At 53.8% G+C, this 14376-nt stretch overlaps 5 protein-coding genes across 5 annotated transcripts; 2 read left to right on the top strand and 3 right to left on the bottom strand.

The window, feature by feature from the left end:
* Positions 1–2274: 2274 nt before the first annotated feature.
* Positions 2275–2901, top strand: CPAR01_02146 (uncharacterized protein; the record flags this gene model as incomplete). Its single annotated transcript, XM_060486434.1, has 2 exons — positions 2275–2686; positions 2747–2901. The coding sequence occupies 2 exons, from the start codon at positions 2275–2277 to the stop codon at positions 2899–2901; spliced, it is 567 nt and encodes a 188-aa protein (XP_060353762.1).
* Positions 2902–4269: 1368 nt separating this feature from the next.
* On the bottom strand, positions 4270–4635 carry CPAR01_02145 (CSL zinc finger; the record flags this gene model as incomplete). The annotated part of the gene is made up of 2 exons (XM_060486433.1): positions 4270–4350; positions 4441–4635. The coding sequence occupies 2 exons, from the start codon at positions 4633–4635 to the stop codon at positions 4270–4272; spliced, it is 276 nt and encodes a 91-aa protein (XP_060353761.1).
* Positions 4636–5637: 1002 nt separating this feature from the next.
* CPAR01_02144 (ABC transporter transmembrane region 2) lies at positions 5638–7955 on the top strand (the record flags this gene model as incomplete). The annotated part of the gene is made up of 4 exons (XM_060486432.1): positions 5638–6165; positions 6227–6442; positions 6499–7172; positions 7229–7955. 4 exons carry the CDS (start codon positions 5638–5640, stop codon positions 7953–7955), a joined length of 2145 nt encoding a protein of 714 aa, XP_060353760.1.
* Positions 7956–8966: 1011 nt separating this feature from the next.
* On the bottom strand, positions 8967–11069 carry CPAR01_02143 (uncharacterized protein; the record flags this gene model as incomplete). Its single annotated transcript, XM_060486431.1, has 3 exons — positions 8967–9480; positions 9531–9845; positions 9979–11069. 3 exons carry the CDS (start codon positions 11067–11069, stop codon positions 8967–8969), a joined length of 1920 nt encoding a protein of 639 aa, XP_060353759.1.
* A 1364-nt stretch (positions 11070–12433) lies between these two features.
* CPAR01_02142 (uncharacterized protein) lies at positions 12434–14328 on the bottom strand (the record flags this gene model as incomplete). The annotated part of the gene is made up of 3 exons (XM_060486430.1): positions 12434–13086; positions 13151–13487; positions 13537–14328. The coding sequence occupies 3 exons, from the start codon at positions 14326–14328 to the stop codon at positions 12434–12436; spliced, it is 1782 nt and encodes a 593-aa protein (XP_060353758.1).
* Between the last annotated feature and the right edge of the window lie 48 nt (positions 14329–14376).

Genomic DNA, 14376 nt, shown 5'->3' with positions numbered 1-14376 from the left:
GATGATTGGCTGCAACGGTTGTGGAGGACACAGGAGGGCAAGTGGCTGGGGTGATGCGGTGACGGATGTCAAAAAAACGGGCAGTCGCGTTCTGGAGAGTGGAGGGAAAGAGGGAAGGAAGGTGACTGGATGAGGAAGCAGGCGAGGATGCTGTAGAATGGGAAAACCTGGCAGGGACCCCTGCCGCGTGGCTCTTTCTCTCTTTTCCACCCTGGTCCCTGCCTCCTTCTTTTTCTCATGACGGGATCTTTCACCGTTGGTCACCGTCTGCCATCTGGTGTTCCCCATGCCCAGTTGCAGTTGAGGGAGTCTAGTCCTTCAACTCCAAGGAACTGGCCATGTTCGTCCCATCCATCGAATTGGCTTCGGCCTCGGATTCGACCACCGCTACCACCACGACTCCCGTTTGCCATGTTTCTCGAAAGAACCAGAGTCTTGGCCCCTGGGAGCTAGAAGGGAAGGGTCTGACTGGATGACTTGTTCGGCCCTAACGGGTCACGGTTGGCATGATGTGATTCATGGCCAGAGATCTCTATTCTTGAGAGGGGTCGTCGAGGGCCTGCCAATGCCATGCAATGGCCCGGCCAATCCAGGCACAAGGGGAGAGCCGTTGCAGCCGCCTTTGCTTTTTTCCCGCAGCATTTCACTGGGCCAGCCTCGATTCTCGCCGACTATCCCCAGCTACCACTCTGGCTGGCAGCCTGGCCCCCGTTCTGCGGGATGCGTCTCCGGTTGCTACAGTGCCTCTTTGTGGAAGTCTTTCTCGTCTTTCCCAGCTGCAGCACTCGCTGGCCCTCGTCGACGTATGACGCAACAGAGCACGGCATCGGACGCAGAGTATCGCCAACTTGGTCTTCCCCCATCTTTCTGGACAACCCGGGCCCCGGCCTTCAGTACGACCACCTTTCTCTGCTGGCAGGAAAATCCGGGACAGCTGCAGCATACTGGACATGCTAGCAAAATGGCACAATGGATGCTTACCTGATTTCTCATGTTTGCGCGCCTTCCGTCACCCAACCACTACCCTGGGCCGAGATGACGAGAGGCTTCTTGTACGAGTGTGCAGGTTTGCGGGAACTCGGCAGACTAGCAACCGTTGGCAAGCGTCACTCCTCTTTTTTGTTCTATGTCGAAGGCGGATGGACAGACGGTCGGATGGTGGATCTGAGTCGGTTGAGTTACCCCAGGATCAGGGCAGAAGTCCGCTTTGTGGGCGACTTTGAATATCACCACCGACAGAGCCTGAATTCCGGTGACTACTGACATTGGAAAGAATAAGCTGATGGGCATTGCATCTGCCAATGGAACGGTATGGCAGCAACATGAAACGAAAATCGAGGTGGTAGGGGAAACATACACGTCTAGTGCTGCGGCTCATCATTTTGTGTGGCCATTGTCGCTCTTCGCCGTTGTTGCTCTTTGCTGCAAGTGAAGCCATCCCCAGCCATTTCACTATGCACATTTCAACCCATCAGAGTTTACCACGGTCATCCCAGCCTTCTTTCTCTTTGTGCCTCCCGATGAGCAACCCACACAGAGTCCACTTGTGGTTTCCCGGGCTCCGTCGATGGACGAGAACCCTGTCCTGTCTCGCCTTGTTCGGTTGCTTCCACCCTCATCCCACCCATGTCTGCGACCAGTCCGAATCTAGCACCAACAGGCCTGGAGGCAAGCGAACATGAATGATGTGGTTTGGTCTGAGAATCTGGTCGGGGACTCTGTTCGAGGCCTGGCTGATCAAGGTCGGCGGCACAATTGTTCAAGGCCCAAAAGAAGTCCTGGGTCGGGTTTCCCTGCTTCACCCAGGCGCCCCGCATACAGCTTGCCCACCGCACCACCAATACGACCCCCGGTAACCAAGCTACCAACCCTCTGCTTTCTTGAATCCCCAGTGACGGTGCCGTCACGGCACCCCTCGTCGAGATGATGTCGTGCAAAATCGCCATTCTTGGCATCACTGCTGTCACCGACTCGTAGCCTGTAGCACACAATGTCCTGTGTGCGTCGTACCTAGTCGTACGGCCTGGGCTTTGCTCGTCACGCAGACCCTCACTCCCGTCTCGTAGTATATATCTCCCATCCAGTCTCTTTCAAATCAAGAGTCTTCTTTTGCTCTTCATCCGCAACAACAAGTCCAGAACATCTCATCCCTACTTCCCGCCTCATCTCATCAACAAGAGCCTCAGCTTTCGAGCTAAAACAGTCGCTTCTCTTCCCGATCTCACATCAACGGCTCTTAAGCTTCTTCTCTCCAAACACCACCAACAAGCCAGAATGCGCTCCTTCGCCATCCTCTCCGCTGCCGGCCTCGCCGCCGCCCAGTTCACCTCCATTGTCATCACCGACGGCATCACCGCCACTGTGACCCTCCCGGTCTTCCCTGAGCCCACCGCCACGGCCATCGTGACCGAGACCGTCCCCTTGGCCACCGTTACCGCTTCCCCCGAGCCTTCGGTCTCCACCACCGTGACCGTCCCGGAGGGCACCACCACCGTCTCCGAGGGCCTCACCACCGTCCCGGGAGGAGGCTTGACCACCACCACCCAGGTCGTCGTCAGCGACCCTCCCGTCACCGTGACGACTGCCATCGTCGTCCCCACCGGAACCGACCCCGTCGAGACTCTCCCTACCATTACCGACTCTGCCATTCCTTCCATTACCGCCGTCATTCCTCCCATCATCAACAGTGAGTTATTACCACTTGCCATGATTATAAAAGACCAATTGGACTAACACGACCTCTTAGCTACTCTCTCAACCCTCACCCAGACGTACTTCACCTCGTCTCCCAACGCCACCACCACCGGCCCCGTCACCGTGCCCACCGCTGCCGCCGACAAGGTCCAGAGCTCTGCTGCTGGCCTGATTGCCTTTGGCATTGCCAGCTTCTTCCTTTTGTAAAGGGAGTTTCCTGAGATTCGGGACTTGGAAAGCATGATGGAATAATGGGTTTACGCTTGAAAGATGATAAGCGCGGTGCACACACACACACACACACACACTTACTTGACACGGGATTCATGAGGAAGCAAAACAGCACTTGCTTTGGACATGTATTATGACTCCTTTTAACGGCTTGGAGCAACGGCGTTGAATATTCTGCATACGATGATGAAGTACGGTAATCATGAGATAGCATTAATACTGCTAATTAATTTCAAATAAATACTTTCACATATATTATGCTCATTCACATCACTTTTGAGATTTAACCTTGCCGCCGCAGAGACTGCGTGGGGAACATTTCTCAAGCACATGTGCCTTATACATATACTATACAAACAAAAAGGAAAGAACTAACAAAAGAGTTCACCCCCCCGGTGGCGAACGGGGGCTACATCTCTAGGTGCACATGCTGGGATTTTTGTCGACTTGAACTCGGGACCTCTTGAGCCTTCACCGATTAGGCTGTTCGTGGACTTCAACCACTCCACCACCCAGCCAGTTTTGACCTGACCCCCGAGGGGGCGCCTGCTGGCTGGTGACGGGAATGAATTTGGAGGGGTATATGAAGTGTTCCTTCCGTGTATTCACTCATGTGTATTCGGGAGCCGGACAGACAATGTAAGTTGAGAACCTTGAAAGATTTGCCATCATGGTATACGATGATCCATACCTCCCCCCCTCTTGGCGATGCGCTCCTCCGTAGCGCCGTTTACATTGAACTCCCGCCACTTCCGTAGCGGCCGCCGTGTCCCTCGTTCTGCCAAGCCAATACTTCCAAGTGCGATACCATCAGCGCATGTTCATCCAACAGCGGCGCGGCACGATGCCCAGTGTCCCACTTTTGTCCTAAGAACAGGTCCCGGTGGCATCTTTCATTAAGAAAAATGTTTGCCTCCACTGTTACCTCTGCGGCACAATGCAATCTCCTCCATTCCCGCGAAATGGAAATAGTAGCAAGAAGGAGAGCAGAATCCTTCGTGCGCCGTGTCACGTAACCAAGTCTTGTGATACGCGGGCGGCAAGAGTATTTGTCCAACCGTGGAGGCTTCCTCCCGGGCAGGTCCTTAGCCCGCAAGTGGCAATCTGCTGTTTTGTTGATGCGCAATGAATGAGGATCAGGTTCGGGCGCTTGTATATACCGCTCACGTGTTGTGCTTATTCCGCGCTCGTACTTTCTGCGCTGGACCTTGTGGTTGGGCGACATGCTTGGCTGGCTGGCGGCGCGAGTATCTGTAGTGCTTCTCGCGCAGTCGAATCTCGCGCAGTCGAAGTAATCGCTTCGTGGCGCGGCATTCTATCTTGGAATCTGAAGATAGGACTTCTTCAAGCGGCAACGGGAGTCTGAGCGGATACCTCCTCGACGGCAGGTTCAGCTTCATCTTCGGGGTCCTCAGGGAGGTCGTCCTGCAAATCGCGATCACATGTTAGCCATACACCTATTTCCACGCGAAGTTTTCATACGGGACAGAAACCGAGAGAAACGGGAAAACGCACCTTATCAAAGATGACGCGAATCATAAGACTGCAGCTGGGACACACGGCAATGTCCTCGTCGTCGCGCAAGTCGGCCAGGGCGATTTGGAACTTGTCGCCGCAGGGGCATGGATAGTGGTAGATCTGCATGTCCTCGTCAAAGGTCATGTCTTCAATCTCTATCTCGTCGTAGATGGAAATGTTATCGTCGGACATTTTGGCGGTGTCGTGTTGTCGCGATATAGGTGTATGGGAGTATTGCGATTTAGTCTTGCTAGGATGATGGCGATGGAGTCATTCAAGTTGAGGGGTGGCAAGCCGACTTAGAAGAAAAAAAGAATCAGACAAAAATAAAAAAAAGCTGCGGGAGGAGTTGCCCCGCGATGTGGCTGATGAGTCCGCCAGAGTTGAGCCACATTTGATTAGATAATGGAGCCTCAGGCACACAACCCAAAGAACCACAGACTACAAATCACATGCCATCGGCAGCCAATTCACATGGGAACGGGCAAAAAGGGCCATTTTCCGGGGTTGGCCAATCACGCCGTTCGCCGCTACGGGGCCGCTCTTCTCCAGCACCCATGTACCGTGTCACTCCGGGGAGCCGAGGGACAGAGAGGTCCAACAGCGCCAGCTTTCCCCCATTTTCCCCAGCGGAATCCAATGCTCAAATCACCCCAGTGCTAAATCAGAACAAAGACCCGAGCCACCGAAGCGGTCCAGTGTTATTTTAACGTTTTGGCTGCTGAATCTGGAAGCGGAAGGGGACTGGGCTTGGTACCTTACCTACCGCTACCCCCCAAGTGCCCCAATCGAAAGCCTCGTCCGAAGGACCAGCCGTGTGACACTCACCCCCAAGCACCCACAACCAGCCATGGCTGTTGTCAACATCATTATCTTCCCCTTTCTGATTGACTGCGAACACCTTTGATATTCTCCCCCGCGATACCCCCGTGATCTCTTGACCACCGACGGACCTCGATCGAAATACCGCGACGAATGCGCTGACGATACAATCCCATCGTCAACCGACGGACGTTCCCCCACAGCCGCCGGTGTGACGTAGCCGCGGCATCTCGTCAATCTTCACAAGCAACACAACCACGACCCTCATACCCCCCGAAAGACATCGCGAGACGGAAAAGAAGTCGGGATCGCCGTCCATAACCAAGCGGCGCGCGCGCGCAGAGACACCAACCCCCGAAACCACCGCCCATAATGGCCGCCCAATCCAAAGTCTCCCTCATCGGGCTCCCCTCAAACCGCACAGTCCGCAACCTCGCCCTCCAGCTCACCCAGCTCTACCTCCAAAACCGCACGCGCATCTCCCGCGCCGTCTGGATCACCCTCTTCGTCGCCCTCGCGAACCGCATCCGCCGCGCCATCTCGGACCAGAAGGCCGCTTCCGCGCGCGAGGCCGCCGCCCGCGAGTCCCGCGCCACCGTTGCCGCCCCCTCGGACGAGGACATGACCAAGAAGCGCAAAAAGGTCGAGCTCAACCGCGAGTTCTTCCGGTCCCTGCTGCGCCTGCTCAAGATTGTTATACCTGGATGGCGGAGCAAGGAGGCTAGGCTGCTCATCAGCCATTCCTTCTTCCTTGTTGTCAGGACGTTGATCAGCCTCAAGGTCGCGGCCATGGACGGCGCTATCGTCAAGAGTTTGGTCAAGGGTAACGGGCGAGAGTTTTTGATGCGCATCGTATGGTGGATGTTGATTGCTATCCCTGCGACGTTTACAAACTCGATGGTGAGCTCAGCTCTATGCTCGAATACCCCCGTGTTGGAGTCGTGCTAATATGTTGTGGCAGTTGTCCTACCACCAAGCGGAGCTGTCGCTCAAGTACCGGACGCGGTTGACGCAGCATATTCACGACAAATACCTCTCCAAGCTCACCTTTTACGGCATCTCTGCCCTTGACGATCGGATAAACAACCCCGACCAGCTCATTGCAGTCGATGTTGCCAAATTCTCAAACAGCTTGGCCGAACTCTTCAGCAACCTCGCAAAACCCGTCCTGGACATGGTACAAGCTTCCCCCTCAAACTGCCTCTATCAACCTCAAAGACTAATGACTAGTAGACAATCTACACGCACTCGCTCTCACGTAGCGTAGGCGGCGAAGGCGTTGTCTCAATGGCCCTCCTCGTCCAACTCTCCGCAAACGTAATGCGCGCCCTCACCCCACCCTTTGGCAAGTACGTCGCCGACGAGGCCCGTCTCGAGGGTGAGTTCCGCTTCCAGCATTCGCGCCTCATCGACCACGCCGAAGAGGTCGCCCTCTACTCGGGCCACGAGGCCGAAAAGGACACCCTCGACAAGGGCTACTTCACCCTTATCAAGCACGTAAACTACATCCTCCGACGCCGCTTCTACCACGGCTTCATGGAGGACTTCGTCATCAAATACTTCTGGGGCGCTCTCGGCCTGCTGCTCTGCTCCGTGCCTGTCTTCGTCAAGATGCCAGGTCACATCGCCATGAATATGGGTGATCGCACCGAAAGCTTCGTTACCAACCGCCGCATGCTACTGTCGGCCTCTGACGCGTTTGGTCGCATCATGTTCTCCTACCGCGAGATCATGGAGCTGGCAGGTTACACCTCCCGCGTCGACTCCCTTCTCGAGGTCATGAACGACATCCGCGCCGGCCGCTTCGAGAAGAAGCTCGTCTCCAGCTCGGGCACCGAGAACAACGAGGCCGTCCTCAAGGGCCGCGGCACCGTCGTCGAAAGCAAGGATATTCAATTCATCAACGTGTAAGTCATACATTTTGCAACAACCAACTCATATGCAGACTAACACTCCAAAACAGCCCTATCATCTCCCCCAACGGCGACGTCCTCATCAAAGCCCTCTCTTTCTCCCTAAAACAAGGCGATCACCTCCTCGTAGTCGGCCCCAACGGCTGCGGCAAATCCTCCCTCTTCCGCATCCTCGGCGGTCTCTGGCCAGTCTACGGCGGCACCGTCCACAAGCCCCCCTTCTCCGACATCTTCTACATCCCGCAACGCCCCTATCTTTCCCGCGGCTCCCTCCGCCAACAGATCACCTACCCAGACTCCCTCCGCCAGATGCGCGCCAAATCCGTCACCGACGCAGACCTCCTCTCCATCCTCTCCCTCCTCGGCCTCGAGCACCTCCCGGAACTCTACCCAGAGGGCTGGGACGCCGAGGCCGAGTGGCGCGACGTCCTCTCGGGCGGCCTGCAGCAGCGCGTCGCTATGGCGCGGTTATTCTACCACCGGCCCCGCTACGCCATCCTCGACGAGTGCACCTCCAGCGTCACCCTCGAGACGGAAAAGGTCATGTACGATAACGCAAAGGCGCTGGGTATCACCCTCATGACCGTCAGCCATCGCCGCAGTCTGTGGAAGTACCACAGCCGCATCCTCCAGTTTGACGGACAGGGCAACTTTGTCTTCACCAAGCTCGACGCCGATCGCCGGCTGAAGCTCGAGGATGAGAAGGAGGACCTGGAGGTCTTGCTGCGGCAGGTGCCTGAGATTGAGAGGCGTATTGCTGAGTTGACGGCCGCTTAGATGACGGTGTTGGTTACTGCCCTCTTATCTTTGATGGTTTCCATGGGCCAGGTTGTAGCGGTGCATTTTCTCAATTAGTTGATGACGGAAAGGGTGGCAAATCTCGAATGAGTAAAGCATGATTCGATGGATGTTGGACGATTATCTTATTTTTGCAAAATTTGTACACAAAGGTTTGTAGAAACAACACCTACAGAGGATACGGCGTAGAACAGGATAGGCAAATCGAAAGAAGTAATACCACAATTTACAACTTATCCGTGCATTCGAAATAGCCCAACTCATGGCAAAGCTTGACGTGCGCAAATATTGGTTAGGTTTGAGGAACCAATATGCTTTAGACTCCTTGCTCGCCACCTGAGGCTTGTCAATCTTCCTGAATGCATCCTGAAAATGCAGAACTCCACATTTGTCCAACTCAATGCTGTTGGTAGATCAACTGGCAGCTGCCATCTACCTCTCTACCTGCTTCGAAGACACGCCCCCTACCAACGTCCACTACGGGTATCAAAGCTGGACAATTCCGCGTCTCCTTCTGTCATTCGACAAAATTTGTCGGATGGAAGCGGCAGCTCTCGCTATGTATGCTGTTGTCAAGCAGTAAAATACGCTTATGATCCGCCCCGCACTCGTAGCAGAACTCGTGCTTGCACTTGGAACCTAGGAATCGGTCTCTAGGTTAGATGTTTCTTGAATTTCCCTCCCGATATCTGCTTGGCTGCAAGCACCGTGGCTCACTCTCGCCTACACTAGGGGCCCAAGACCCCGGCATTGAACGCTGTGCGACCGTTCCCAAATAGAGTAACAGCCCCAACAGAATTCGTAGCGGCATTTAATGCCTGCGATGATGTTGGCTTCAGTTCGATAGGTACAACGCGGCGATAAGCAAGTGAAAGGACTGGACAGGGGACCAAACATGGAAGACACAAGAACAAGGGCACTTACAAGTCATGTGCGAACTACCAAATTTCTGTCAGCTTCACCTGTCGCTCTGAGGTTACAGAGGGTCACTTACCACCCAGAGTTCTTCTCAATGGCCCATCCACAACCAGGGCATGGCTTTGTTGTCCGGTTTACGGTCACTCGACTTTGCTCTTCTTCCGCCTTTCGGCGAGCGGCAACTTTCCTCGCCAGGGCTACCGCCTTTCGGGCTCTTTCCCTTTCGGCACGCTCTCTAGCCTCATTCTGTTGGATCTCCGCTTGTTGTTCGGCCATTAGGCCCTGCGCCATTGCCCGATCGGCAGCCTCTTGCGCCTGTCGCGCCGAGTCAAACTCATCATGCTCCATCTCGATGCGCGAGCGGAAATTTTCTGGGTCTTGAAGCAGCGCATCAAACTCTTGACATGACAGGTTCTCGTGCCATGTCACGTTATGGCTAAAACAAGATCGTTGACCGCAATGCAAACATGTCACGATGGGCTGATCTGCGCCGGTATCGTGAAGTTGGCCCGAGCCACAATTTGCCGTACACCAAATGAACTTATCAGCTTCAGCCATGGCAGCGCGAAGAGCCAAAGCTTCGTATCTTGGAAAACGTCAGTGTTTTTGTACCCAAGAGAGGCCAAGGGGGTTTACCGGGCAAATGTCTCTTCGTCTGCGTACTTCTGAATGTCGACGTATTCTAGCAACTCGCGGCATTCTGGGCACTGAATGTCGGTCCATAACTTGCTGTTCAAATCTGATTTGATGGACATTCGAAGGCACTCCAGACACGCTTCTGGCGGGTGAGTACATGTTGGAGTCACACTGAGGACAGGAAATGACGAAATATCTCTTGTCTCCGCACAAATCGGGCATTCTCGAGAACCGCCCAGGTCATTAGCTGGTAGCCTTTGCCTTGTAACAATAACATCTGTTGTGTCTGCCGCCTTGTGATATCTCTGGCCAAAACTATGACTCGTCAGCAATGCTGAACTGAAACATGAATGTTGACAACGAGAAGTGTTAACGCTGAATTGCGCAATCCCGAATTCATTGATGAAGGCTGATAAAGAGTATCAACCGAGCTTCAGGGTGCATTTACCTGAAATCATCAGCTCCGAGATCCGTGGATCGAGATCCCGATCCTGAATCTTGTCTGCGCAGAAACGCAACCGTCATTGCTTGCTCCTTCTGCTCAAGAAGCTCAACATAGGGGTTGTTCGAAGCCAGCGACGGGACCTTCGACGTTGATCTTGACCGTGTGGGCGGCGATGACACTGGTGGAGTACTAGCCGCGATGCTGGAGCTGCCGCCTGTTGTTTGTGGTGAAAACGGAGAGATATCGAAATCCTCAAGAATAGACGCTGGTGTTGGTCGGTAGCCCCTTTGTGGTGGTGGAGTTGAGGAGGATGGAATCGCAGCCTCTGTAACCGTGGCTGTCGACTTGGCTACCGGGAGTGGGAAGTCGAAGTCTGCCAAAATATCAGCGCTTATAGCGCGGTAGTAGTTGACCCGACGCGGAACCTCTGGTAAGAGGGCTGGTGGTCGGGGCTGATCGTGACGAGCACGCCGTGCTGATGTGCCTTGCTCGTTGTTTGCGTTGTTCGATTCATCAACATCCATAGCCAGCCCCCAATCGTATGCCGGGGCGGGATCGAGCCCATCGCTGCCAAAGCCTTCCACCAGAGAGGGATTGGCGCTGGAATGATAGCTTGGTGGTAGTCCGCTGGTTGGAGGAGCGAACATCTTCGTTAAGGGGAATTCTTCGTCATGTGGCACGAATCTTGGCGATGAATCGCTTGACGCGTCTGTATGCTGCCGGGGCGAGCTCTCTTCCAGAGCTATGATTGCGGGAATAGCTACTCGTGTCGCCGCTGATAATCTTGGAGCGTCTATGGAGCGCTCTGGAGTTCCGTCAACGAGAAATTCCGCAGTCAAAAGATGAGACGTCGAAGGGATTGTAGTAAGACGAGACGCGATCTTCGGGTGCGACTCTGGAGAAGGGGAGTCGAATCTAAGAGACGAGGTGAAATGGCTCTCTTCCGTGGTATCGTTTGGCCGTTCCCCGCGCGCTGAAGTGGACCATTGAGAGGGGGGCAAGGACGTGTTTGGTTCGGACTCTGATGAACCGTTCTTGGTTTGCGGATCGTGTTGAAATGCTCCAGTCAATCTTCCCTTGAAAGATCGAAACATGGTGAAAGGGCGGCAAGCTAGCTGGGATGTCCCTGCTGACTGCTTGGAGTTCAACTCGGACCTTTAACCTTGCATCGCCGTCCAAGCATAGAGCTGATGCAGAAAGGCCACGAGGCAACGTGTTCGCAGTGCGGCTGGACGGTTTTGCAGCCGGGTACCTATCAGGGCAGAACGACTGACAACAAAAGTAAAGGATAAGTATTAGAAGCCGGCCACGGTACCTAGTCCAGACGAACGTTAGATGGCGACTCTAACGCCGAGGTGTCTTCGGAGACGAAACCGGGACGCGGACTCTAGGCTCAATGGCCTACACTCATACGTCTTGCGGCTGCTGGGAGAAGGGGAATGCGGTTCTCGCGGTTTGCCAGGCGGGATATGATGTATCGCGGCTTGGCTCAACCTTGTGAGGGCGTTCCGAATGAATGATGACGGCGGGCGCATGAGGCAACGAACTGAAAGGGCATCAGATGAGGCCGAACGAGGGGCGTTGGCGAACCTTGACGGTGGGAGGAGTTCCAGATTGGCGTCCAAGTGGTTCATGCCATGGTCAGACAGCTCCGAGGCGAACCTGCCTTGAATGTTTCTTCCACTTTGGGAAGCGATGTGTACGTACCGTATGTATGTAAGTACCTCTGGAGGAGGCAGATGTACCTTCTGTGGGTACCTGAACGTCCCCACAGATCGCCTGAACCCACTCGCTAGCGCATGTCACTGCCCTTTGCCCGTCCTTAGCGGCCAACTGTTAAGCCTCGCTCAACCCCACCAAAGTCAATGGGCAGACTTCGCAGGTACCCAAGGCGGCCGGTTTTTGGAATCAAAGTCAAACAACTTGACAGTTCACCTACTTGCCTAAGCCCATTTGAAAGACAGAACAAAGTCATTTGCACATTTCTTACTTGCATTCTTTATACTTGCTTCAGCCTCAGACCCAGGGAGTGAACCGATCGGTTGTCTTTATGGGAACTTCGACATGCAACTCTTTCCATAACGCCTCCACCAGGCTCCAACAACCCGGTCATTGGACGTAAGCCTCACGGAGAGGGCTCTTGTGATAGCCTCTTGTTGCCCACATGGATTTGACACCTCATGAAGACTCTTCAATCAAGCAGTGATGCTTCATTCAATGCCACCCCACAAGAATGACTCATGGGAAGCAATACAGGGGACTATTAAGTTGACAGAGTGCACCTGGAGATTATTTGCTTCTACTGTCCTTGATGTTTTCCAATTGGGTAGATCAGCCAAACTGGTCCCGTAATATGTGCAATTCGGGAATATTGCGGCAATCCTTATTTAGCAAATAAGCCATTGCACCGATACTAGTGTAGCAGATGAAGGATGTCAGTGTGAGATACCCAGGTCTCCTAGCCCCCCCAACGGAAGTTTGTCCATCCACCAGCTTCCTGCCTCTCGCGGTCGCTTTTAGCGTAATAGAGGTGGCTCAAAAGCGTACGATCCCCATTCTCCTGGAACCTATCACGCTTTTCTTGCGGTCCCCACGCCACCAGCATCCGTTGGCGTCGCACAAGCTGAGGTTCCTTGATGACATCCTTGCGGCCAATCTGTCGCATGTATAGTGCCGGCGTAAGAGTGCAAACGTTGAGCAGGTGGTGATATAACTCCTTTTTAGTAGGCTGGGGGTCAATCTTTGTCAAATTGAAAGCCTTGCGGTTCTGGACTATGTTCTTGCAGTCGAGGTCTTGCAAATTGTCGAGAAAGTCGGTTGAAGTTTGCATCTCGCCGTCCCCACCCCAAACTATGTATGGGTTGATGTCGAAGTAGAAATGGTTGGTGGAGACCTGAATCTTCTCGTACAGTTGCATCGCGGGCTTGATGCAAATCTGTTCGAAGCTCCTGAAAAATGCATCTATCTTGTCTCTTCGACAGAAGATTTTGAAAATGCTCGCAAGTTCGATCGTGAGCTCGCGCAATTTCTTTTCCCGGCAGCCCTTGAAGTCGCGGGAGCTCAAGATTGCATTGTATGCTTCTGCCGTCCAAGTTCGTATCGCGAAGAGATCTGCAAGGTGCATCAGTCATCAATACAGATGTTCAATGGTAACCCTGCAAGAATATGCTGGTACCTCGCTTTGGGTCGACATGATTCTGAAGCGCTGTTTCCACGAAGCTGAGGACTTCGACGTAGTTGGCGATGGAGCCGTACATGATATTTTGGAAAATGTTCTCGTTGATGAACCTCATGATAGTTGCAACAATAATGTCTTCGTCCGTTTCTGGAAAGACTGCGCCATGAACTAGGTCAGGATATTGGTGTATGACCTGCTTCAACTTGAGGGCGTCGCTAGGCCTCCTACGGGTAGCCGTCATCAGGTCTTCAACCCCCTTTTCATGGTCATCCAGATAGGGATCCATGAACTTGGAAACCCAATCGCTGATTCCCTCGACGAGATCATCGTATTCCTATCGGCCTGTCAGACAACTCTCGCTGGGTGTCTCGGGAGATACTTACGCGCCCAACTTCCTCGGGAGTGAGCTCCTTGCGGTAGGGCTGAAGGCTAAATATGTGAGATTGAGCATCTCTGAGTTGTTCTTTCAAAGCCGCGTTCTCTGTGCTGAGCTCATTGATTTTTGACGCAAGAGGGGCCGTGTCTTTCTCGATCTCTGTAATAGTTGAGGTTACGGTAGACTTGATCTCGCCTATCCTCCGCTCTGCTCGTTCTACCTTCTCCTCGGCAATCTCAGCTCGAGCTGTTGTTGACTTGAGCCTGTAGCGCAGCTCCATGATTTCGCGGCGTAGCAATGAGTCATCACTGGAATCTGCCTCGCCTCCGCCGTCGCGTGCATTGGGGATGACATCTTTCTCGGAAAACTCTCTTGATGGCGACGAAATGTCAGCACCAAGATCGATCAGGTCGCATTCGACAAAAGAAGATGATGTTACTGTCGAAGAAGGCGATAGAGGATGACGAGAAGAATTGGAGGCGGGATAATGATTGAAACGAGTGGCAACAAGGCCTTTGGGTAGAGCTTGTCTGGGTCCGCTGCTCTGAGCCCCGTTCTCCGGAGCAGGTATCTCGACCTTGGTGAAGCCCATTTTGTCAGTGTCAGAAGTCGCGTGTGGGCTGACTGGGTCTATTGTGGCAGTTGCGTGATTCCCCGGGGCTTGACTGTAGGTAAGTCTCGAGTCGTCGAGGATCATGGCACCAGCATCAACGTCGAGGGGTCTCTTGTCCGGAATTGATGGGCTGTGATCCTCGCGGTGCTGCGGAAGAGCCGGGTCTACCTGTCTGAGATCTTCCATCATGCCGAAAAGCAGTCCTGGAAAATGGCAACGATGAACAAGATGTTT

The sequence above is a fragment of the Colletotrichum paranaense genome (genome assembly GCF_030867605.1).
Source record: "Colletotrichum paranaense strain IMI 384185 chromosome Unknown Scaffold_2.1, whole genome shotgun sequence".
Taxonomy (NCBI): Eukaryota; Fungi; Ascomycota; class Sordariomycetes; order Glomerellales; family Glomerellaceae; genus Colletotrichum; species Colletotrichum paranaense.
This window is presented reverse-complemented; position numbering and strand designations above follow the sequence as displayed.